Source organism: Hylobates moloch, unplaced genomic scaffold, assembly GCF_009828535.3.
Source record: "Hylobates moloch isolate HMO894 unplaced genomic scaffold, HMol_V3 SCAFFOLD_9, whole genome shotgun sequence".
NCBI classification, from domain to species: domain Eukaryota; kingdom Metazoa; phylum Chordata; class Mammalia; order Primates; family Hylobatidae; genus Hylobates; species Hylobates moloch.
Genome location: NW_026652284.1, coordinates 27,343,709 through 27,368,215, shown reverse-complemented (window position 1 = coordinate 27,368,215; position 24,507 = coordinate 27,343,709). Strand labels below are relative to the sequence as shown.

The 24,507-nt window shown below is 49.2% G+C and overlaps 2 protein-coding genes across 17 annotated transcripts in view; one reads left to right on the top strand and one right to left on the bottom strand.

Annotated features, from left to right (window-relative positions):
* The window catches only part of PTPRU (protein tyrosine phosphatase receptor type U), a 91,974-nt gene extending 90,878 nt beyond the window's left edge, over nt 1-1,096 (bottom strand). For 3 of the 7 annotated variants that reach the window (XM_032759576.2, XM_032759578.2, XM_032759579.2), the window contains exon 1: nt 898-1,093. In XM_032759576.2, the coding sequence (XP_032615467.1) occupies nt 898-970 (73 nt within the window). In that variant the 5' untranslated portion in view covers nt 971-1,093. Of the gene's footprint in view, nt 1-897 lie in introns of all 7 variants that reach the window. The other 4 variants (XM_058444217.1, XM_032759577.2, XM_032759574.2 and 1 more) reach the window with 3 other exon arrangements.
* A 5,794-nt stretch (nt 1,097-6,890) lies between these two features.
* MECR (mitochondrial trans-2-enoyl-CoA reductase) overlaps nt 6,891-24,507 on the top strand; it is a 39,448-nt gene continuing 21,831 nt past the window's right edge. For 2 of the 10 annotated variants that reach the window (XR_004370915.2, XM_032759559.2), the window contains exons 1-3: nt 6,891-7,094; nt 21,590-21,687; nt 22,142-22,273. Coding sequence is in view for 9 of the 10 variants with exons in the window: in XM_032759559.2 (XP_032615450.1) it covers nt 6,919-7,094; nt 21,590-21,687; nt 22,142-22,273 (406 nt within the window). In the remaining variant the exon portion in view is untranslated. Of the gene's footprint in view, nt 7,095-13,409; nt 17,252-17,333; nt 17,422-17,493; nt 17,534-18,774; nt 18,830-21,589; nt 21,688-22,141; nt 22,274-24,507 lie in introns of those variants that run through there. The other 8 variants (XM_032759564.2, XM_032759563.2, XM_058443648.1 and 5 more) reach the window with 8 other exon arrangements.

Below are 24,507 nucleotides of genomic sequence, written 5' to 3'. Positions count from 1 at the left end.
GCCGCCGCGACAACTTGTTCCGGCCCAGCGCGCCACACGCGCGCACACGCACACGCGCGCACACACGTCCTGCCACCGCCCCCTCGGGCGGCCCCGGGCCCAGGGCACACTCGCAGCCGCGGCCCAGGCGCGCTCCACACTTGCAACATTCCTGGACGCGCAGCCAGCACACACGGACACATTCGCACACACTCACATCCGTTCCAGACTCGCTCCCACACACGCATTCCCGGCACACTTGGCATTCACTCGGACCCACGCGGCCCCGGCGGCACACACCACATACCCCAGACACTCCCCACACGTACACAGCGCACGGACACACACGTTCCGGACCCGTTCCCACGCCTTCACACATGTACACGGATCTCAAAAGCACACACGCCACACACGCGTTCCCGGATCCACACTCAGGCGGGATCCAGAGAGCACCCCCGGCCACAGGCATAACACAAACACACAACCCATTCTCAGACACAAAACAAACAGCACTCCCGGCCAGGCATGCAAAATGCAAACAAACGCAACACATTAGCAGATACAACTCCGCAACACAACCAAACTCAGATGCACACACAACCCACTTGGCCACACAAACACTACACACTGGCAGACCCACAAGACACTCAGCGCACACCCAATGCCTCGATGCACACAACATTCACCCCCAACATACTCGCAGATACACATCACCTTTTCTTGCGCACAGAACTCACGGACACACAACATTCGCAGTCACGCAACACCCTGAGCACACAATCGCCCATCCTACGCTCAGACACACACAGGGAGCACGTTCGTAACGCCCGGTCACTCAACACTCACACTTTCTTCCGAGCTACGCCACGGGCCCCGGGGCTCGGCGGGGCAGGCTCGGTCCGGCCGCCGCGCGCTTACCTGCCGGAGTCTCGGTCTCCGGCGCGCAGAGCTGGAAGGTGAGCGCCAGCACGAGCGCCTGGGCACGGGCCATGGTTGGAGCGCCGCCGCCCGTCCCGGGGCCCGGAGCGGGGGACGCAGCCGCCGGAGCCCGAACCCAGCCCGAGGCGAGCCGGAGCCCCAGCCGGAGCGGAGCGGCGCGGCGCGGAGCGGGACTGGCGCCGAGTCCAGAGCGGGAGCCGGAGCAAGCGGGGCGCTGACGTCAGGCCCGGACGCGGGTTCGGCGGTCTCGCGGCGCTCCCTGCTGGCCACGGCGGGTGCTGCAGCGGGTCCGGCCGCCCGCTTAGCCCTGGCGCGCCCCTCCCCCGCTCCCGCATCCTCCCCGCCATGAGGCCCCGCGGCTGGACCTGGACGCCCACGGACGTCTCCACGGACCGGGCACCAACACTGCCAGGCGAGCACTCTCATGGCCCACGCCTAGCTCCCGTACGGTGACCCAGGGACACCCGGCCTCTGTCCCATCCGATGCCTGAATCCCTTGTACCTGGGCGCCTTCACATGCGTGTTCTACATACCTCCAGGAACAGGGCGCTCATCACCTGGCCAAGAGCGGTTGTTGGGGCTTTGGAAACGCCGGCTTTTAGAAAGTTTTTCATTTCATGACGTGCAAGTCTACCTCCCTCACTAGCCCTCACTGGTCCTACTCTACCTTCTGGCTACACAGGTTAAATATATTTGGGCCTCTACCCAGAACGAGCCCTTGCACTATGATCTGCAAACTCGTTGCTCATTACTATGTAAGACCAGGTACCTTCTATGTGTTTTACCCACATGGACTTATTTAATCATCATATATTAGGTATGCTACAATTATACTGCATAAATACTGTTATGCAACAGTTTTTGACAGCACCGAGATTTGAATCAAAGTTGTTTGGTTTGAATTGAATAGGGGCTGAGACCTTCCTCCCATCCGGACACCTATTCATTCAAAAAATATGTATTGGGGTCTATTCATTTATTCAACAATTACTATAGTCCAGGGCAGAGATATAAAACAGACAAAAATTCCCTACTCTCATGGACCTTACATTCCAGTGGGAAGACAAGAACAGTAAACAAACAAAAAAAAACAAACCCTCTGGTGTACGTCCCTTATCACTGTCTCATACACCAGGAAATTGGGGGGTGGGGGGGGGGACAGGGAAGGGAGGGAATTGTTGCAATTTCAAACAGAGTGCAGGCTATATGATGAGTTCATTATCTGTCTCCACCTCTAGAAATGAGCTCCCTTGGGAAAAGATTCATCTTGTATTTCAGTGCCCAGTATCTGGCATGTATTTTATTTTATTTTATATTATCTTTTCTTTTCTTTTCTTTATTTCGAGATGGAGTTTCACTCTTGTTGCCCAGGCTGGAGTGCAATGGCGCAGTCTTGGCTCATTGCAACCTCTGCCTCCCAGGCTCCAACAATTCTCCTGCCTCAGCCTCCCAAGTAACTGGGATTATAGGCGCCCACCACCACACCCAGCTAATTTTTGTATTTTTAGTAGAGACAGGGTTTCACCATGTTGGCCAGGCTGGACTGGAACTCCTGACCTCAGGTGATCCACCTGCCTCAGCCTCCCAAAGTACAGGGATTACAGGCGTGAGCCACTGCGCCCGGCCTCTGGCATGTAACTGATGGTCAATAAATACTGACTGGATGGAATGAATGAAAGGGAAATGGTCCTAGCCTTCATGAAGCTTACATTCTAGTAGGAGAGCCCAACAGCAAACATGTACGTAAATATATCATTACCATCTAAGATATGCACGCTAAAGGAAACGAGGGAGTATAATGATAAAGAAGATAGGGAAGGGGCATCTCCTTTAGATAAGTGATCCAAGAGGGCTTTGCTGTAGAAGTGACATGGTGACATTTGAACTGAGACCTGAAGTATGAGAAGGAGCCAACCTCATGCAAATCAGTGGAGAGGAACACTGCAGTGAGAGGGGACAGCCTGTGCAAAGGCAGGAGCTGGTGGGTACAAGCAGCTGCAAGGAAGCCGGGCAGCTGGCATGGAGTGAGTCGGGGGCAGCTAGACGAGTCAGCAGGGTCTGTAGGTCAGGCAAGAAACGACGAGCAAGGAAGGGGCTTGAGGTTCAACCCTAAGAGTAATGGGAGGCCACTGACATGCAGTAATTAAGCAGAGGTAATAAGGAGTAATAAGTTCTGATCTCTCGTGGTTTTTTTTTGTTTTTTTTTTGAGACGGAGTCTCGCTCTGTCACCCAGGCTGGAGTGCAGTGGCGCGATCTCGGCTCACTGCAACCTCCGCCTCCCAGGTTCACGCCATTCTCCTGCCTCAGCCTCTCCGAGTAGCTGGGACTACAGGCGCCCGCCACCACGCCCGGCTAATTTTTTGTATTTTTAGTAGAGACGGGGTTTCACCATGGTCTCGATCTCCTGACCTCGTGATCCGCCCGCCTCGGCCTCCCAAAGTGCTGGGATTACAAGCGTGAGCCACCGCGCCCAGCCTTTTGTTTTTTTTTTTAACAGCTCCAGCTATAAAGACTGCTGAAGTAGGGAAAGCCATGGGCAGATGGGTCTGACCGCTGAGCAGTGACACTGAACAGAGTGTAGGAGTTCAAGATATATGTAGGCCCTCCCTGTGCCCTGCCCCCTCTCCTAGCTGGCTTCATGCTGAGATGGGCACACCTTGAAGCTGCCCTGGGGCTGGAGCAGGTATCGCTGAGCTGAGAGTTCCTGGGCTCTCAGTCTCCTCTCTTGTGAGAGCTGATGAGCTCCACGCTGAGTTAGGAAAGGGACCGAAAGACACAGACCAGGCAAGAATCAGACACAGATAATTAAATAGGGAGAGGGAGGCAGAAGCAAGAAGAAACCAAGGGGAAACCTTAGGGAAGAAACTAAGACAGAGAGACGCTGGAGCAGAGAGGAGCCAGAGAGGCCCACCCAGGAAAGGAAACTCAAGGAGAGAAAACCAGTGAACAGAAGAAACAACCAAGGCTGCTGTTTGCAGAGAGGAGGGAGCCTGAAAACAGGAGTTTTACCAGTGATCCCATTTTACGGGTGTGGAAAGCGAGGTTCAGAGAGCATATGACACTTGCCCAAGGTGACACAGCTAGTAAATAGAGGGCGGGCCCTAGATTTGAACCCAGGTCTGACTGATTTCACATCCCTTTGCTCTTTGTGCAGGGGAAGATGGCAGAGACTATAATGGAGGGAGAAAGAGAACACAAGCAACAGGTAGACAGATGAGAAGAGGACATTCTGCTTTACTTTAAAAAGACCACAAACTTCAGCCAGGCACAGTGGTTCACACCTGTAATCCCAGCATTTTGGGAGGCAGAGGTAAGGTCAGGAGTTTGAGACCAGCCTGACTAACATGGTGAAACTCTGTCTCTACTGAAAAAAAAAAAAAATACAAAAATTAGCCAGACGTAGTTGCAGGCACCTGTAATCCCAGCTACTCAGGAGGCTGAGGCAGGAGAATTGCTTGAACCTGGGAGGTGGAGGTTGCGGTGAGCCGAGATCGCGCCATTGCACTCCAGCCTGGGCGACGAGCAAAACTCTGTCTCAAAAAAAAAAAGACCACAAACTTCTATAATCCTTGAGAGAAGAAGGAAAAAGGAAATTCCTGGCCTAGAGTGACCGGCCCAAATCTAGGGAAAAGGAGATAGCACCACAGACAGTTCTAGGCCATGAGGAAATTCAATTACCTGCAACTCATGGAATATTTATGACACCTACCCTGTGCCAGGCTCATATCGGGTGCTAGTGTCAGGGAGATAAACCAAACATGGCTCCACTCTTGCCTGGAGGGGAATAAATAAGAGACGATTACTAAAGGCCATAACACAGCTCCAGAGAAAACACAAAGGCAGCAGCAGATGACCTGGGAGTTGTGAAACATCAAAGAAATGACATCTGAACCTGGAGTTTCCGAGGCAGGGAACAGCATTTCAGGCAGAAGGAGTGGCCTGAATAAAGGCATAAGACACACTGGGGAAGACGGGTATCAGATGCAGCTGGATCACAGGCTATGCACGGTCCAACAGGAGAAGATGCAGCTGGAAATGCAGCGTGGGAGTCAGAGTGCAAAGAATCTTGAATGCAAGGCGGGAAATTGGACTTGAACCCCTCAGTCAGTAGTTCTCAAACTGTGCCCCTGCGAGAATCCAGATGGCCTAGACTAAAAGTGAGGGCTACTGGGATGCACAGGAGGCTAAAGTCCAGCCTCAAGGAAGAGGACTTGCTGGATGATTCTTCAGGCTTCCTAACTGGGCTCCCCAAAAATTCAGAGGAGCCAATTTGGTGAAGAAGAGAATGTCGACATCTCAATGTCACCGAGGGAGTCTTACAACAGAAGGTTACGTTGTACTTCCCAGTTCAAGTAGGCGTATGTGTCACTGCGGAAAAGGGTAAGCAGGACCGGTCATCGTGTGTGTGCTGGCACATAAATGTGGGGCCAAGCCTTTCGCCCACCATGGGACACCAACTTTCTCTAATAACAAAAACAAGTACAGACATTTAGTGAGCACATACTATGAGCCAGACCCTAGTCTGAGGGTTTTATGTGTGATATTTCTCATTTAATCACGGTAACCCCCGATAATATTTATCAAATGCTTCCATGTGCCAAGCATTGTACTAAATGCTTCAAGTGGATAATAGCTCACTTGACCCTCACAACAACCTTAAGACAGATAACTAGTATTCCTTCCATTTTAAGAATAAGGAAATGAAGACACAGAGAGGCCTGGTGACTTGTCCGAAATCAAATGGCTGGAAAATGGCAGAGCTAGGACATAAAGCCAGGTTTGTCCAAATCTAGCTCATGGTACTCAGAGGAAAGGCTTGGAGATGGCAAGCTTCAAGTCAATAAAATCCAGAGAAAGGAACTCTTCCTTATCCTTCAAAGCCCTGGCTCAGTATCTTAAAACCTGTTTCCTGGGACACCTGCATCAGAATATTCTTGGGAGCTTGTAAGGATGTAGATTCCTGGAACCCCCATCCGCAAGATTCTAATTCAGTAGGTCTAAGATGGGACCTCGGATTATTTTTATGCACACAGAAGATTTTGAATCACAGGGCTGGCTCTAACAGCACCTCCTCCAAGAGCCCTCACCCCACCCCATCCCAGAGCACCTCTCTTCAGACTACAGCATTGCACTCTGGCACAAGCCACAGCTCATCTGGGGTTTTAGTAATGTTCATGTCTTCCCTACACCAAAAATAAGACTAGATCCTTCATAGGGCTACATCTTTTTACAAGCATTTCCAGTGTTCCACTTAATCCCTTTTTACACTGTGAGCATTTTGAGAGAAGGCCCTTCTCCTTGTGAGTCCTGTCTTGTATCTCAACAGAGTTTTTTACAATGCGTTCCCCCACCCACAATAACATTCCTCTATTATTTCATCCAATCCTCACAACGATCGGGAAGGAGGCACATTATCCCCATTGTACCAATGAGAAAACAAATTCAGAGTTTCACTTGCCCAGGGTGGCCAAGCTAGGAAGTGGCAGGGCTAGGATTTGAACCTAAGTTTTCTGACTCCAAGCCCCATACTCCTGCCTCCACAGCAGCTTTCGTGTACTCTCCTCAGGATAGGGAAGTAAGCTTTGCCTCCCTATGCCGTTACATGGTAGTGGAGATTAAATGAGATAATACGTTAAACAGCCTGGCTCGGTGAGCGCTCAATATATTATGTGAAGGGTAAACTGAGGCCAGGGAGAGTAAATGATTTCCTCTAAATCAAACACCGAACTGTAGACACCACTTTGGACCAGCCCCAGACTCTCCTTGTTGAGACAACAGCTTTAGCGGCCTCGCAAGCTCCGCACCCCCGGGTCCCTCCGGGAGCCACACGCAGTCCAGCCAGGCGCCACCACGTGGGCAGCGGAGGAAGGAAACGCCCTTCAAAGGGAGCGTGGGGGCGTGGTCACCCGGCGGGGCAGGGGCGGGACGCGGCGCAGGCGCGCGGTCGCTGGAAGATGACGTAGCCGGGGGCGTCAGGCTCTGTGTTGCTTGGAGGGAGCATGTGGGTCTGCAGTACCCTGTGGCGGGTGCGAACCCTCGCCCGGCAGTGGCGGCGGCTGCTCCCAGCTTCTGGCTGTCATGGACCTGCAGCCTCCTCCTACTCCGCGTCCGCCGAGACTGCCCGGGTCCGGGCGCTTGTCTATGGGCACCACGGGGATCCAGCCAAGGTCGTCGAGTAAGAGACGGCGCCGAAACCGGGGAAGGGGACTGGGGTTTCTGGAGGGCTTTAAGACGAGCTGCGGACTGGGAAGAGAGGGACAGGGTCCGAGGAAGGGAGCAGAGAATAGCAAACCGAAGCCGAAGCCCAGGGCGCTTTCGGTAGCTCAGAAGGACCGTACTTGAAGGTAGCTGAAGACCCGAGAGGCAATTATCAGGGTATTCATGGCTGATGTTTATTGATCGAATATTGTGTCAGGCAATCCCTTGTTTAAATGGATGCTCTCATTTAATTGTCACAACGATGTTTTGGTGTAGTTACTTGATTTATCCCCATTTTGCAGATGAAAACTGAGGCAGAAGAGGTAAAATCACTCGTCCAAGGTCACACAGCCAGTGACAGAGTCAGAATTTAAACCTATGTCTGACTGACTGACCTGCCTGAGTTCTTACTATTATTATTATTTTTTGGAAGACGTTTTCAGAATACTTTTACATCCATTTGGATCTTCACTTGTCAGTAAAGAGTAGGTCATAGATCATTGTTTCCAGAGGGCAAGGGACTTGCCCAGTGTGATATCGCTAATAAGTGACTGGAACGGGGACTGGAATCCATGGCTTCTGATTCCAAACTCATGTGAGTTTCTCTCCACTGCACCGTATGTGCATCTTGGCTTGGTTAAAAAGAGCTGCTTTGGTGCCATACAGACCCAAGTATCTATATTTGGTCAAATACAGGCTCAACCTCTTAGTAGCTGTGTGGTCTTAGAGAAGTCATTCAACTTCTCGTTACTTTTATGACTGTCCTCCTTCTAAAATTCTGTTGGATCTTAATTCATGCTTTTTGCATGTGGTTGATAAAAACAGTATGTCAGTTGCCAGCCATTCTAAATCTGCACATAGTAGCCATTCAAAAGGGCTATCGGGGCCACTGAAGTGGAGCTAAAGCAAAAGCACAGGTCTGGGAATCAAAATACTTGGGGTCAAATCCTTGTCCTAGCTTTGCATTTGGCAAGTTACTGAGGTTCTCTGAGCCTCGGTTTCATCATCTTTAAAAATGGAGACAGTACAAAGTTCATAGTGGTGATCACCTAAGATCTGGGTAGTGCTCTCCATCAAAAAACACCTGCATACTCTTGTGCATTACCTTCTTTTTAACTCTTTGATTCCCAGCAAATAGTTTGATTATTTTCCAAAGGATAGGCAAATGTGGTATTACTTTAATGGTTAAAATTCAGACTAGAGCTGGGCACGGTGGCTCACGCCTGTAATCCCAGCACTTAGGGAGGCTGAGGTGGGTGGATCACCTGAGGTCACGAGTTCTAGACCAGCCTGGCCAACGTGGCGAAACCTCATCTCTACTAAAAACAGAAAAAAAATTAGCCGGGCTTGGTGGTGGGCGCCTGTAATCCATGCTACTCAGGAGGCTGAGGCAGGAGAATCGCTTGAACCCAGGAGGCGGAGGTTGCGTTGAGCCGAGATTGCGCCACTGCACTCCAGCCTGGGCAACAGAGCAAGGCTCCGTCTCAAAAAAAAAAAAAAAAAAAAAAAACATCAAGCTAGATGTTTTGACAGGTGGTGAGGATAAGCCTCAGATAAATTCAAGGTCATGCAATCAGCCTAGCCACATCCAGCATTACAGAAATTGAAAAGAATGTCAAGAAGACACATCAGTAAACTCCAAATTGTATGTTGATCGTAGGTAATAAAGCATTGTGTCAGGGAAGACATCTCACGAAGGACTGTGTTGTAAGGAACTGGTACAGCTCTGATGAACACTCCTCCATTTCCAGGAATGTACCCCAAATGAGAACCATGTAGTGTCTCTCCCATGGACTTGTAGTTTGTGTCTGCAGCAGGACCTGCCACAAAACAGGTGCTCCTAAAATGTTAGTTCAATCTAAGTCTAAATTTCCAAAAAAAAAGTGAACCTTTTATTAAGTTCTGCTGTGGTGATGAGGAAGGCCTGGGAAAGTTCAGCTGAATGCAGTTGCTTCCTAATTGATTCCCTCCTCTTGGAGAGCCAGAGAAGCTGGAACAGACCAGTCTGTTTGCAGATGCCACTTAGGAACAAAAAAAGACAGCTCTGTTATGTCCTTCTGTGGAACTTCAGTAATTTCCCTCTAGTTCAAAACATGATACTTCGGCTGGGCGCGGTGGCTCATGCCTGTAATCCCCGCACTTTGGGAGGCTGACATGGGCAGATCATGGTGAAACCCTGTCTCTACTAAAAATACAAAAATTAGCTGGGCATGGTGGTGCACGCCTGTAGTCCCAGCTACTCGGGAGGCTGAGGCAGAATTGCCTGAACCAAGAGGTGGAGGTTGCAGTGAGCTGAGATCGCGCCATTGAACTTTAGCCTGGGTAACAGAGCAAGACTTCCTCTCAAAAAAAAAAAAAAAAAGATACTTCCACAAAGCATTATATTCAACTTTGGCTTCACAGCACAGTCACCATTTGTAGTGCTTTTATTTTTTGTATTTGCCCACGTAAAATATCAGACAGCTTTTATTTTTTATGTATATATTTATTTATTTTGAGATGAGATCACACAATGTTGCCCAGGCTGGTCTTGAACTCCTGGGCTCAAGGGATCCTCCCACCTCAGCCTCCTGAGTAGCAGGGATTGCAGATGTGTACCACCACACCCAGCTTGACCTGTAGTGCTTTTAGAAACTACCGTATGTATTCGTAGGCCCCACTCCTGAGGTACTTAGTAGGTCTAGGATGGCTTGGAGCATCTGTTTTTTTCAAAGCTCTCCAGGTGACTCTGCTGCCCAGGCCAGGCTTGAGAACCACTGCCCTGTGGATACAGGTTGTCAGACAAGCAGTAATTTTCCCCGTGCTCCAGAAGGGCAGCTTTCCTTTCTGACCCAGATTCAGGCGGCTTTACTTGTTCTCGTATGGACTGAAGCCAGAGACCGGGATTCTCTCTGTAGTCATGTCTTACAAGGTTTAGGGTAACTGTCACAGAAAGAATCAGGTGTCCTTTACACATCCTGGTAACTGGGTGTCTGGGTCAGGTTACACCAGGTAGGGGTCACGGGACTACCTAGAGTCTGAACAGAGCATTCTCAGAACTGGTGTGGTTTGTGATGCTTGCGCTGTGGGCCACACCTCTGCAAGCAGGAGGGAAGGAAGGAGGAACAGCCTGCTCAGGTCTGAGTCCTCAAAAGGAGGCCTCCAGGTTTCTCCTGTTCTCACGTCCCTGTTTTCATTCCTGTTGGCCTCCAAACATTGCAGCTGTTCTCTCCTAAGCCATTTTCCCCGGTTGCTTAGTTTCTTTCCCTTTCTTCCAAAATGGGATTCCCTAAATAAGTATTTGGGCCTTTTTTATTTAAAAGATTAAACTGTGGATCTAAGTAAAGTAAGACTGTGCAGAAGAATGACAAACATTTGAGAAATTTCAGCGTTCTCCATAGCCACTGTCCCTTGTGCAGAGTTCTAGATTCCCTGTCAGATAGTTCCCAGAAACCCAGAGGCCAGGCATGGTGGCTCATGCGTGTAATCCCAGCACTTTGGGAGGCCGAGGCGGGCAGATCACTGGAGGTCAGGGGTTCGAGACCAGCCTGGCCACATGTCAAAACCCTGTCTCTACTAAAAATGCAAAAATTAGCCGAGCGCAGTGGTGCATGCCTGTAATCCTAGCTACTCGGGAGACTGAGGCAGGAGAATCGCTTGAACCCAGGAGGCAGAGATTGCAGTGAGCTGAGATTGTGCCACTGCACTCCAGCTTCAGCGACAGAGTGAGGCTGTGTCTCAAAAACAAACAAACAAAAAAATTTCCCAGAAACCCTTAGTTCTTCTCTTGCCTTCTTTTTTTCCTGAAAGTCTCCTCAGAGCTTTGCCATTCTCTGAATCTTCTGGTGAAAACAGCTTTCATTTGTTGTATACCTGCTGTATAGCAAGCATTGGACTAAATGCCCCCTGTATATTACGGGGTTTTAAAACCACAACAATCCAGTTTGGTTATTATTACTTCCACTTTACAGATAAGGAAATCGAAGCTCAAGTAGATTGAAGGGCACTTATCCGAGATCACACAGCTAGGATAGCCCTTCTTTATTAAAAGTCCTTGATATAGACATAGGCCTGAGGAAACAACAGTGGTCACCTCAAATGATTTCTTTAAATAAACTTTTTTAAATATTTTAAATAAAAAATATAGATGGGGTTTCACCATGTTGCCCAAGATGATCTCAAACACCTGAGCTCAAGTGATCCTTCTGCCTCAACCTCCCAAAGTCTCAAATGATTTTTGGGAATGAGATGGACTATAAAATTGGGAAAAAGGTCAGAAGAGAAGGTGAAATTGTAGGTCGCTCACTGCAAGCTCCGCCTCCTGGGTTCACGCCATTCTCCTGCCTCAGCCTCTCCGAGTAGCTGGGACTACAGGCGCCCGCCACCGCGCCCGGCTAATTGACGGGGTTTCACTGTGGTCTCGATCTCCTGACCTCGTGATCCGCCCGCCTCGGCCTCCCAAAGTGCTGGGATTACAAGCGTGAGCCACCGCGCCCGGCCGGTAACCCCAAATTTCTATGCTATAGAAAGGGCAGCCCCAACCCTGGGAAAGTTTGGAAATACCATTCTCTGTCTCCTCCCCTTTTCAGGATCCCGAGGCTTTTGTAAAACAGTGTCCTGATCATCTTGGCTTTCTCACCTGCCTGCTGCTAGTACAACAATGAGACTAAGCTGGAAAGCCCATGGACATATACCCATTCTGTCTTTGTTTTTTGTTGTTTTTTGGGGTTTTTTTTTTTTTGAGACAGAATCTGGCTTTGTCCTCCAGGCTGGAGTGCAGTGGCGCGATCTCGGCTCACTGCAACCTCCACCTCCCAGGTTCAAGTGATTCTCCTGCCTCAGCCTCCTGAGTAGCTGGGATTACAGGTGCGTGCCACCACACCTGGCTAATTTTTGTATTTTTAGTGGAGATGGGGTTTCGCCATGTTGGCCAGGCTGGTCTTGAACTCTTGACCTCAGGTGATGCACCTGCCTCAGCCTCCCAAGTGCTGGGATTACAGGCGTGAGCCACTGCACCCAGCCTATCCATTCTGTCTTAAGCCAGATGGACTTTGGAGGAGCAGGTGGTGGGGCCCCAGGCTGTCCATTCTCACTATAGGGCACTGTTTACTCTCAGGAATTTCTTCTTTTTACAGTTAATATAAAGCAAAACTGCAGGTGACTTGATTTTTAAACCCAAATTTTAGTACTTTGGGGAAAAAAATAGCATTTTGGATTTGGTGCTCTGTTTAGAGCTCTTCATTGTGGTCATGAATGGAGTGGGAACAGAAGGCATTGATATAGTAAGTTGGCCAGCATGTATTCTTTGAGAGTTTGCTGAGTGCAAGGCACTGAGGGTACAGAGTGGAATCTGTTGTAGTTGTTGCCCTCTGAGCCTCACAGCCTAATCCAGGAGAAAGGCCACCATAGTCCACTGGGGTAAATGCTGTGATGGGATGTGTTCAGAGTGCTGTGGACACCCAGAAGGGGGGTACCTAACCCCCTCGGGTTAGAGTGTTCTCTGAAGAGACAGGGTGTAAACTGAGTGCCCCAGAGATCCATTGAGCAGTATATGAGGAGAGAATGTGGAGAAATGTCCCAAGCAGAGGAACCTGCCTGTGTAAAGACCCCGAGGGAAGAGAAAACATGGTGTGTGTGATCAGTCCGTATTTGTTGACTGCCTACTGCACACTCGTGTAATCCTGTGAGAAAGGTGTCTGCTGAAACCAGCTCAGAGGAGACTACCCTTAGATCACAGGGCTCAAGCCTAAGCGGATTCCACATCCTATAACTCAACGTTACCTTCCATCTGGCCTTCAGACTAGGCTGTGGAGTTTAGGGCCAAGCCCTGCTACCCTGGTTTTCTCATTGTTGCCTCTGAAGGTGAAAGCTGCAGGCACACCCCCCAGGAATCATACAAAAGACTGGAGTTTTCCCTCTGTCCAGAGAGTCCGGGAGGAAAGCTGCCCCTCGGTGCCACTCCAAGTTGCCTCTTGCCCACTCCTAGCAGCCCTCTGGGATGAACTGGCCTTTCCCACCCTGGGTGAGGAGGGAGGGGTCCTCATTTTAGAGAAGGAAAAGCAAAGATGACACAAGGTGAACCTGTGACTTGGGATGTTTCTTGCCTGTGTTCCAGTCCCACCTCTGCCACTAACTATGGCAGTGAGGAAATCACGTTAGTCTCCAATTATCTTCAGTTACTCCTTCATAAAATGAAGAGTGACCAAGGTCAGCAGTGGTAAATACGGGTATGTGTGCTGTCCCCATGCAGACCTTCACAGTCCCTTTCTATAGACCTCAAAACCTACACTCGTCTTTATCACATTCTCCCCAGACAACGCTCTTCCTGCCAAGACAAGATGGGCCCTCAGCATCCTTCTCAGCATAACACCGCAGCCATGGAAATTATCATGAGACGTGAATCCTCTTTGCTCCAATTGTCCGGCTCTGACAATTCTGTGGAAGTAACGCAGGCGCTGACTGCCTGCTCACCAGTAGTTGTTCCCGCAGCCTCCAGGGAGCAATGATTTGGTTTGAAATCTGGGATCCTGGGCACAAGATGTTACCAAGGACCCCTCCTTGGCCCTTGGCTGGTTACACAGTCAATAGCCCTCCCAGCCTCCAGCCAGACAGGAGCTGCATGGTTGTGTTTTTACCTGTCAAAGAGATCCAAGCAGCTTGCAGGCAGGGACCGTGCCCCCGAGAGTTGGTCCTCAGCAAGCTGAGTGACAGATTCTGCAGCTCCCTTGTAGTGGAGTTTACCTGGTGTCAGCAGATGTGGAATATCACGGGGCCCGCAGACTTTCTGGTCCTCTTAGTTTAGGGAAAGTAGGGGATTCAGAAGGTTTCTTTGCCAGCTAGGTAGAAACTTCCAGAAGTCGCCCTAAGTCTCTGATTCCTTCAGTTCAAAACTGAAGGCTCCTGTGCTAAAGAGCCAAAAAATGAGTCCTGAGTGGAGTCCTGGGAGCCGTAAGAGGCGCGGGGAGGGTGTGGTTGTGTCCAGCACACCAAACCACCTGGAACAAAGGAGCTTTGCTCAGGGAAAGGAGCTCTCCCGAGAGCCCAGGACTCCCTTCGTTCCCTGGGAGCCAGCCCCTTACAAGCTGTGAGCTGAGGAACTTCGTTCCTTCACAACTGCCTAGTTGTGGCCTGCTTATTAATTATTAGTCAAATCCCAGAACAATGTACCTAGCACACCAGGCATTTCACTGAATCACAGAGGGCAGCTTGGTGACCGGGGGACTGCAGACAGACTGGGGAGGACCACATGAGAGTCAGTTACATTCACCCAGTGCCCTGTGATGACATAAACATTCTTAGTTCTGTACTAAGTAGACGAGAAAGTCTCTGGCCAGCGACAATTTCTCCCTACCTGTTCTTCCTGCTCAAAATGGTATTGACCGTTTGATGTGATTGAGTAAAAGATGAAAGATAAGTACAAATGATTGCTAATTAAATGTGGAACGCAGGAAAGATATCTCAGCAGAGCTAGCTAATGCCCACCTTACACAGCAAGTATAACTGCCAGTCCCCAGGGTACTGGCCTCTTTTCCCCCCTCTCAAAAGGCTCTTTCTTCTGCCTGCTTTTGTCTCCCTTGTACTTCATATGGCATCACAGGTGTAGAGCCTTGGCCTCAAAGGAGCCATTGTGACCTTATCCAGGCTGGGATCTGTTGACTGAGGACAGCGGCATCCCCTTGAGTTGCATGGCGCCATTACACTCACACTCACAGAGGGAGGACGTGAACGGTATGGGGGAAGCAATTTGAGATCTAGCCAGGCTGGGTTGGGTGCTTATTTGTACTCCGAAACATAGCCACTGTTTCCTTTGGTGAGTTTTTTTAAAGAACGGGGAAGAAATTGCCGTCATTACACTAGAGGTTTAACTCTTGGAATTCAGACTTGGTCCCTGTTTTCCCTCCTGTCTCAGCAGAATGGTATCTTTGTCAACGTGGTTAGCACTGTCTGCAGGAACAGCAGTGTGTGTGGTGTTGATGGCATTCCCTGGGGCAGGCCAAGGCTGGCCTCCCTGGTGAGAGGCAGCCGGACCCCCCCACCCCTAGGCTTGCAGCAAGTGTGGGGCCAGCCCCCACCACCATCCACCTGTGTTTGCAGCTTCAACTTAACTTCCTATCTCCTAAACCCTCACCCCTGCGTGGCCCTCTTCACTCTCCTTCCCTCCCACTTCGGTGAATCTCAAATGGCAGAGCTGCTGGGCTTCCCAGAAGACAAAGAAGAGAACGAAGGGCCCAGTGCATCGTTTCTCAAACTGCTGTTTGGGGCAGGCTGTGCTGTGAAAATACTGTAGTGTTCCCAGCCCACGTTAAATCGGGAAAGCTCTGGATGACACAGGCCACATGGGTTTCTTTATTCCAGGACTTCTCAGAGCCTTTATGACTAACGTGTAGTCAGAATCTTAGAAAAGGGGCTTAGTAGGCAGCATTTCCCAAACTAATTGGATCGCAGGAAATACCTAACAGCCAGGCGCGGTGGCTCACACCTGTAATCCCAGCATTTCGGGAGGCCCAGGCAGGTGGATCAGGAGGTCAGGAGTTTGAGACCAGCCTGACTAACATGGTAAAACCCTGTCTCTACTAAAAATACAAAAAAAATTAGCCGGGCATGGTGGCACGTACCTGTAATCCCAGCTACTCAGGAGGCTGAGGCAGGATAATTCCTTGAACCCAGGAGGCAGAGCTTGCAGTGAGCCGAGATTGCGCCACAGCACTCCAGCCTGGGCGACAAAGCAAGACTCTGTCTCAAAAAAAAGAAAAGAAATACCTAACAGTATCTCCAAGAAAAATTCAGCACACACAGTGTAGTGAATGCTGGTGTAGGGTTCAACAGCCTGCATTTTGGAGTCTAGCTTAAGATCAAGACTCTTAAGCCGGGCGCGGTGGCTCACGCTTGTAATCCTAGCACTTTGGGAGGCTGAGGCGGGCGGATCACGAGGTCAGGAGATCGAGACCACAGTGAAACCCTGTCTCTACTAAAAATACAAAAAATTAGCCGGGTGTGATGGCGGGTGCCTGTAGTCCCAGCTACTCGGAGAGGCTGAGGCAGGAGAATGGCGTGAACCTGGGAGGCGGAGCTTGCAGTGAGCCGAGATTGCGCCACTGCACTCCAGCCTGGGCGACAGAGCGAGACTCTGTCTCAAAAAAAAAAAAAAAAAAAAAAGATCAAGACTCTTGAGCAAATTATTTCTCTGAGCCTCAGTTTCCTTTCCTTTAAATTTGGGTGATGCCACCCTCCACATAGGCATTTTGAGGACTGAACGGCAGTCAGTCCTCATGTATATGAAATGTTAAGCATACTTGGAGCTCAGTAAGCCATCGACATAAGTTGTCATTTCATTGTTCAGTGAAATCACCCAGAATAAGTTTTTCGACTCTCCTAGACTCCACCCGCCCAGCCAACTCACAGTTCTGTATGTCTAGCCCTGAGCACTCTCTGCTCTGTATCCATACTGCAGGTCACCTGTGTCCCCTCTACAAATCTACTCTTCCTTCCTCCCTAGCTCAGCATTCAGTTGTCCAAGCCAAAGGCCTGGGAGCCATCAAAGACTTCTCTTCCCTCCCGCCACATGGAACTGGTCACCAAGTGACATTAGTGTTGCTTATTTAAGAGATTTTACGTTATTGAATTCTTCTGTCGATTCTCGTGGCTCTTAGGCAGATTACACCTGTTGCCTGGTATACTCCTCGGTCAGATTCTTTGTCATTCCCTCTGGCAGGAAAACCTTTTGTCTTTTCTCCATCCGCCCTGTAAATGCCTATTTATCCTTCAAACTATGGTATGCTTTCTTCCAAAGACCCTTTTCTAATCTTCTGTTTTCTTCCTCCCACCAGGCTAGACACTGTCAGCCAACCTCAGCACCACAAGCCTCCCTCTATTATAGCCCTTCTCCCAGTGTTTCCACGGATGGGTTCCCAGTCCATCAAGGCCTGAGAAGGGGATTTTTTTTTTCCCCCTGAGACAGGGTCTCCTGTTGCCCAGGCTAGAGTGCAGTGGCCATTCACAGGTGTGACGGTGGTACACAATAGCCTTGAACTCCTGAGCACAAGCAACTCTCCTTCCTCAGCCTCCCAGGTAGCTGGGACTACAGGTGCATGCTACCATGCCCACCTTTATTCATCACGAAACCCCTTGGCACAGTATCTGGTACTTCGACTGTCCGTAAATATTTGTTGAATTACGTTTACTTGAATTTTCCAAAAAGTTGCTGTCTTCCTCTCAGTGACTCAGTGATTCTTTTCAGAGGTATAACCAGGCAATGGTTTCAGAGGTTTCCTTGGATATTCCTACAACGGGTAACAGCTGCCGTTTCTTCAGCATCTACTGTGTAGGTACTTCCATAAATGCTTTACATACATTAACTCATGTAATCCTGTGAACTGAGTTCTCGTCTTATTTTACAGAGGAATATTCTGAGGTTTATCTAGCTGATAAATGACCAAGGTAGGATTCAAACCCAGGGCTGCCTGCTTCACTCCAGATCCGTGCTCTGCCCATCATCTATGAACTGAGATCTACCTGTATTCTCATCTTGACCATGGTCATCTAGATTTTTAAGAAGTGCAGTCTCACTGCCCATGTGATATAGATGCCTAGACTGAATGCTCTTAAGGATAATCTCCACCTTTATGTGAGCCCATCCTGCAGGACTATTTTCCTAAACAGCCTAAAACGAGGAAGAGCAAGTTCAAATAGCTAAGTCCCTTTGGTTTGGGCCCTGCGTCTGATTTCCTAAATGAGTGACACTTTTTTTTTCTTTTGAGATGGAGTCCCACTTTGTCGCCCAGGTTGGAGTACAGTGGCATGATCTCCACTTGTTGCAACCTCCGCCTCCCAGGTTCAAGCAGTTCTCCTGCCTCAGCCTCCCAAATAGCTGGAACTACAGGAGCACACCACCACGCCCGGCTAATTTTTGTTGGTTTTTTTTTTTTTTTTTTTTTTTTTAGTAGAGACAGGGTTTCGCCATGTTGGTCAGGCTGATCTCCAACTCCTGACCTCAACTGATCCATCCACCTTGGCCTCCCAAAGTGCTGGGATTACAGGCGTGAGCCACCGTGCCTGGTCATGACTGGCACTTATGCCACATTTTCTCACTAGTGAGAAAAGTTCGATCCCAGACGTTTGCTCAACAGTGAGTTAAGACTAAAAGTTCTCTGCCCTCTGGGAGCTAAAAGTCTAACAAGGAGACAGCACATATACACACATTTTGACTGCAAAACTAGGTGATAAGTAAAAAGAGCTCTGAACTCAGAGTCTGAAAGACCTGAATCCAAGTCTAAATTTGTATCTGCAGTTCCAAAATCCTGAAAGTTCTGGAAACTGACAGTTTTTTTCTGTAACTCATTTGAAGGAAACCTGATCTAACATGAGGTTTTTATGTGGTCTTTATTCATCCCACTTAGCCTGAGTATTCCTACATTTTGCTTTGGAAACATTCATGTGTGTGATCACAGGGTGCTGCAACAGCCCCCAGTGGGTATGTGGATAATACGCAGCCCTAACAGTTGTGGAAGAGGGATCGTGAACCTGTGTCTGGTCCTGATCAATTGACAAAAATGTATGAAATGGCTTCACAAACTAAACATTAGTAAACTCATATGAGATAGTCTTAAATAGCATGATGTATAATTCTGTACAGTGGGAACACCAAGCAAGTGATTTTTTTTTTTTTTTTTCTGTACTAGGAAGAGGGTCGAAAGATGTCTTAAGGGAAGTAAACTTTGAACTGGGCCTTGAAGGGTGAGTTGAATTCCTCACTTCGTAGAGAAACTGTGGAAGAAACATTCTGGGCTATAGGAAGAACATATAGAAAATGTGCAGAAAAGATGTGTTTAAACAGCTTGAACACATGGATTTTGTCAGCTCACAGAAAACCTCTGATGATCTGTGAAAATGCAGGAGAGAAGCACTGTGGACAATATAAAGGAGCAGCTAGTCCAAAATCCATTTGCTTTGGGCAGGATTTTTCTTTCGAATGCCGACTTAATACGCACATTGGGAGTCAAACATCACTATCTGGGCTGATGCCTCCTTGCCTGGTGCCCACCTGTTAGCGCTCCCTCCATCTCCCCGTAAGGCAACTGCAGCGGGTCCAGCCTGTGCTCATTTCACTGCCCTCTACTTGGTGTGGGGTCAGCCCCTTACCTGCTGGCTTCTCTAGATCACACTGCCAGGTTCAAATCAGGTCAGCCACTTGCTACTTTGTAGTGGCCACGAGCAAGTTGTTTACCTCTTAGAGCCTTTGTTCCTCAGCTGCAAAAGCAGAACAGTAGTATGAGAGCTATTGTAATAGGAAAGCTGGCAGGTAAAGCACTTAGCAGTGTGCCTGACTGGTAAGCACTGAATAAACAGTAGTTATTACTGTGACAAGGACTCCCCGTCCTCCAGCTACGTGTAAATACATACATTCCTTAATTGAGTAGCTGGGACCAAGGCACACACCACCACACCTGGATAATTTTTGTATTTTTAGTAGAGATGGGGTTTCACTAGGTTGACCAGGCTGGTCTTGACCTCCTGACCTCGTGATCCATCCACCTCAGCCTCCCAAAGTGCTGGGATTACAGGCGTGAGCCACCGCGCCCAGCTATTATAAAACATTTCTTGATAAATCACACTTTTACCACAAGATCAAGCCTCCAGTATAATTAAAAGGTCAGATTTCTGCAGGAAGTAGGTGGAATTACATCAGCTTAGTTTGGTGATACTGTTGCCTAATGCTAAGAACCTCTTGTTGGCAGTTATATGTGTCTTGGGTAAGTAAAAATGAATTACTACTTAATAAATGCATTTGGGCAGAGGGAAGCATTGCAAACATGAAATCTTAGGGGTGTGGAGAAAGAAAGAAAGTCACTGGTGATTAAAAAGTCACAGGCCCCATAGGTCTAGTACACTGACCAGTACTATCTGGTTGGCAGAGCTCTTTTTTTAAAAAGCTTTTTGGAAATAACAAAAGTAACACATGCACATTGCCACTTGGCCTCCCTCAAAAGCCTTCTTGCAGGTTTTGCCCATTAAGCGAAGTGTCAGTGGGATAAATATGTTGCTACCATGGTGTCCAAGACCCACCCTGAGCAGAGGGACTTACCACTGACTTCACATGGAAGAGGCTCAGAGGGGATCAGGCCCAAACCACCACTGCAACTCTGTTTTACAAATGGAGAAGCAGAAGCCTAGAGCAGAGAAGAAACTCGCCCATGGTGACCCAGGCATCCTGCGGTGGAGCTTTACACCCAGGACCCTCAGCCCCCTACCCAGGGTCCTTTCTGCCAGACAAGAATTCTCCTCCAGAAAGGACATCACTCAGAGTGAATCACGGCCACCCAGGGAGTTCTTTGTGAACTACATAGGCCATCTCCCCATTACTCCCACACTCTGCAACTAACAGAAATATCTCCTCTCCCCGGTATATGTTAGGACCAAGAATAAAATCAGACGGGTGGAGGACATGTGAGCTAGCCTGGGATTTCCCAGATATGCCTGTTGGTAAGAACTACTGCGGGTGCCCTCATCTGGAGATTCTGGCTCAGATCGGAGGTGGGCCTGGTAATTTATATCCATGAGCATACCAGGTAATTCTTAGAACCAAGCGAGTTTTGGGAAACACAGGGCTCATCTAGGCCAGCAGAGGTTTCCTGTCCCAGAGTGGGCAGTGGGGTTGAAAGGCCGGGCGCAGTGGCTCACGCCTGTAATCCCAGCACTTTAGGAGGCCGAGGCAGGCGGATCACGAGGTCAGGAGTTCAAGACCAGCCTGGCCAACATAGCGAAACCCCGTCTCTACTAAAAAAAAAAAAAAAATTAGCTGGGCATGGTGGCAGGCACCTGTAGTCCCAGCTACTCAGGAGGCTGAGGCAGGAGAATTGCTTGAACCTGGGAGGCAGAGGTTGCAGTCAGCCAAGATTGTGCCATTACACTCCAGCCTGGGCGACACAGTGAGACTCTGTCTTAAAAAAAAACAAAACACTGTGGATTTTCGACTTGCAGTTAATGAGAGTCAACCTGTATCCTATGTTGATTTCTTTTTTTTTTTTTTTTTTTTTTGAGACAAAGTCGCTTTCTCACCCAGGCTGGATGGCACAATATCGGCTCACTACAACCTCTGCCTCCCACGTTCAAGCAATTCTTCTGCCTCAGCCACCCAAGTAGCTGGGATTACAGGTGCCCACCACCACGCCCAGCTAATTTTTGTATTTTAGTAGAGACAGGTTTTTGCCATGTTGGCCAGGCTGGTCTTGAACTCCTGACCTCAGGTGATCTGCCTGTCTTGGCCTTCTGAAATGCTGGGATTACAGGCGTGAGCCACCACGCCCAGCCTCCTTTTTATAACAGAACCGTATTATGGTACCTCTTATGGTACCTCTCTTTTATAACAGAACCGTAATTCCTGGGCACACATGGCAGCTCAGAAATGTTGCCTGACCTACTTTGGGGAGATGATTTGAGTGAAACACCCAATCTAGCCTGGATGATATGAACATCTCCGTTTGGCTTTGTGCTTAGACTCAAGAACCTGGACCGAGCTGCTGTGGGAGGATCAGATGTCCGTGTGAAGATGCTGGCGGCCCCTATCAATCCATCTGACATAAATATGATCCAAGGTAACCTTGGTTTCTGTGGCTTATGTTAATTGGCTTTTTTGTTCAGCTGCCACCTCGTTTTCATTCCTCCTCAGGTGTGGGTGTGAAATGCCTGTGATTAGCAGCAGCTGTTCTCCAGATGAGCCGCCTGCAGGCTGTGTCAGCCTTGTCTGGCCTCCCTTTTCTGGAATGTGAGGCTTTTTGAGAAGAAGATTGCAGTGGGGAGTAAACTAAGCATTGTGAAGTGCCTGCGACATGCTGGTTTCATTTCATATGTTATCTGATCTTCATAATAAACATGAACGCTAAAGAATATTGTCCCCCTATACAGACAAGCAAGCTAAGGCTCAGAGGTTGGTTAGGCAGACAGTCCAAAGCAGAGCCCAGATCAGGCCTAGGATGGCGTGGACTCAAGTCCATGCTCTTTCACTGCCCAAATGTCACTGGTTGACCCTTCAATGCTCTTCTCCCTCAGGAAACTACGGCCTCCTTCCCGAACTGCCTGCTGTTGGAGGGAACGAAGGTGTTGCACAGGTGGTAGCAGTGGGCAGCAATGTGACCAGGCTGAAGCCAGGAGACTGGGTGATTCCAGCAAATGCTGGTTTGGGTGAGTTTCTCCAGGTGTCAGCTGCCTATTTGTTCTTCCAGATCCTATTTCACCCACTCTTCGACATCCACTGATTGGCTCAGTGTACCTGGGTAATGCAGGGTTTATTTATTTATTTATTTATTTTGAGATGGAGTTTTGCTCTTATTGCCCAGGCTGGAGTGCAATGGCGTGATCTCGGCTCACCACAACCTCTGCCTCCCTGGTTCAAGTGATTCTTCTGCCTCAGCCTCCCAAGTAGCTGGGATTACAGGTGCCCACCACACCCAGCTAATTTTTGTATTTTTAGTAGAGATGGGGTTTCACCATGTTGGCCAGGCTGGGTCTCAAACTTCTGACCTCAGGGATCCGCCTGCCTCAGCCTCCCAAAATGCTGGGACTACAGGTGTGAGCCACCACGCTTGGCCTTGTTTTGTTTTTTTTTGAGACAGAGTCTCACTTTGTCACCTATGCTGGAGTGCAGTGGTGCAATCTCGGCTCGCTGCAACCTCCACCTCCCAGGTTCAAGCGATTCTCTTGCCTCAGCCTCCCGAGTAGCTGGGATTACAGGTGCACACCACCATGCCCGATAAATTTTTGTATTTTTAGTGGAGAGGGGTTTTTTTTTTTTTTGAGACAGAGTCTTGCTCTGTCGCCCAGGCTGGAGTGCAGTGGCGCGATCTCGGCTCACTGCAAGCTCCGCCTCCCGGGTTCACGCCATTCTCCTGCCTCAGCCTCTCCGAGTAGCTGGGACTACAGGCGCCCGCCACCACGCCCGGCTAATTTTTTCTATTTTTAGTAGAGACGGGGTTTCACCGTGGTCTCGATCTCCTAACCTCGTGATCCGCCCGCCTCGGCCTCCCAAAGTGCTGGGATTACAAGCGTGAGCCACCGTGCCTGGCCTGAGAGGGGGTTTTATCATGTAGACCAGGCTGGTCTCGAACTCCTGACCTCAAGTGACCTACCACCTCAGCCTCCCAAAGTGCTGGGATTACAGGCGTGAGCCACTGTGCCCAGCCTGAATTTTGTTTATACATGGAGATGAGCCAAAAGTCATTTCATATGGAGGACGTAAAATGAGCAAAGACACAAAGGTGAGATTGGGAAATGGTGGAAAATCCAATGTAGCCTCAGGAGAGGGTTTGCATATGGGAGAAGATTGCACAAGTGAGAAAGAAGGCCAAAAAGGCAGGTTCAATCACATGAGCCCAGGAGTTCCAGGCTACAGTGAGCTATGATCGCACCATTGCACTCCAGCCTGGGCAACAGAGTGAGACCCTGTCTCTATTTTTATAAAAAAAGATAGCTTGGGTCCACATGGGGTAAGGCCCTGCCCAAGCCAAGCTAATGAGTAGGGTTTTCTTTGATATATTATAAGGAGTCATAGGTGAGTTTTGTTTTTTAGCACTTAACAGTTTTCAAGGCATATCTGTTATACACATACATCCTCACAGCAGCTACAAAAGGGAAGCAGGGCAGGTATTATCCATCCATTGGACATAAACTGAAGCTTCAGAAGTAAAGTCCTGGCCCAAACTCAAACAGCAAAATGAGAGTGCCCACTGGATTCTTTCTCCTGGGTTCCCACTACACACCAGTGTTATGATCTTCTGGGTTGTAACTTACAGTGACCCAGCTCAAACTTGCTTTAAAAAAAGAAGTTGGGGCCGGGCCCAGTGGCTCACGCCTGTAATCCCAGCACTTTGGGAGGCCAAGGCGGGCGGATCACAAGGTCAGGAGATCGAGACCATCCTGGATAACACGGTGAAACCCCATCTCTACTAAAAATACAAAAAAATAGCCGGGCGTGGTGGCAGGCACCTGTAGTCCCAGCTACTCGGGAGGCTGAGGCAGGAGAATGGCATGAACCCAGGAGGCGGAGCTTGCAGTGAGCCGAGATTGCACCACTGCACTCCAGTCTCTGGGCGACAGAGCAAGACTCCGTCTCAAAAAAAAAAAAAAAGAAGTTGGGGCTGGGCATGGTGGCTCACACCTGTAATCCCAGCACTTTGGGAGGCTGAGGTGGGTGAATCACCTGAGGTCAGGAGTTCGAGACTAGCCTGGCCAACATGGTGAAACCCCGTCTCTAATAAAAATACAAAAATTAGCCGGGTGTGGTGGCACACATCTGTAGTCGCAGCTACTCGGGAGACTGAGGCAGGACAATCTCTTGAACTCAGTAGGCAGAGGCTGCAGTGAGCCGAGATCACACCACTGCACTCCAGCCTGGGCAACAGAGCGAGACTCCATCTCCA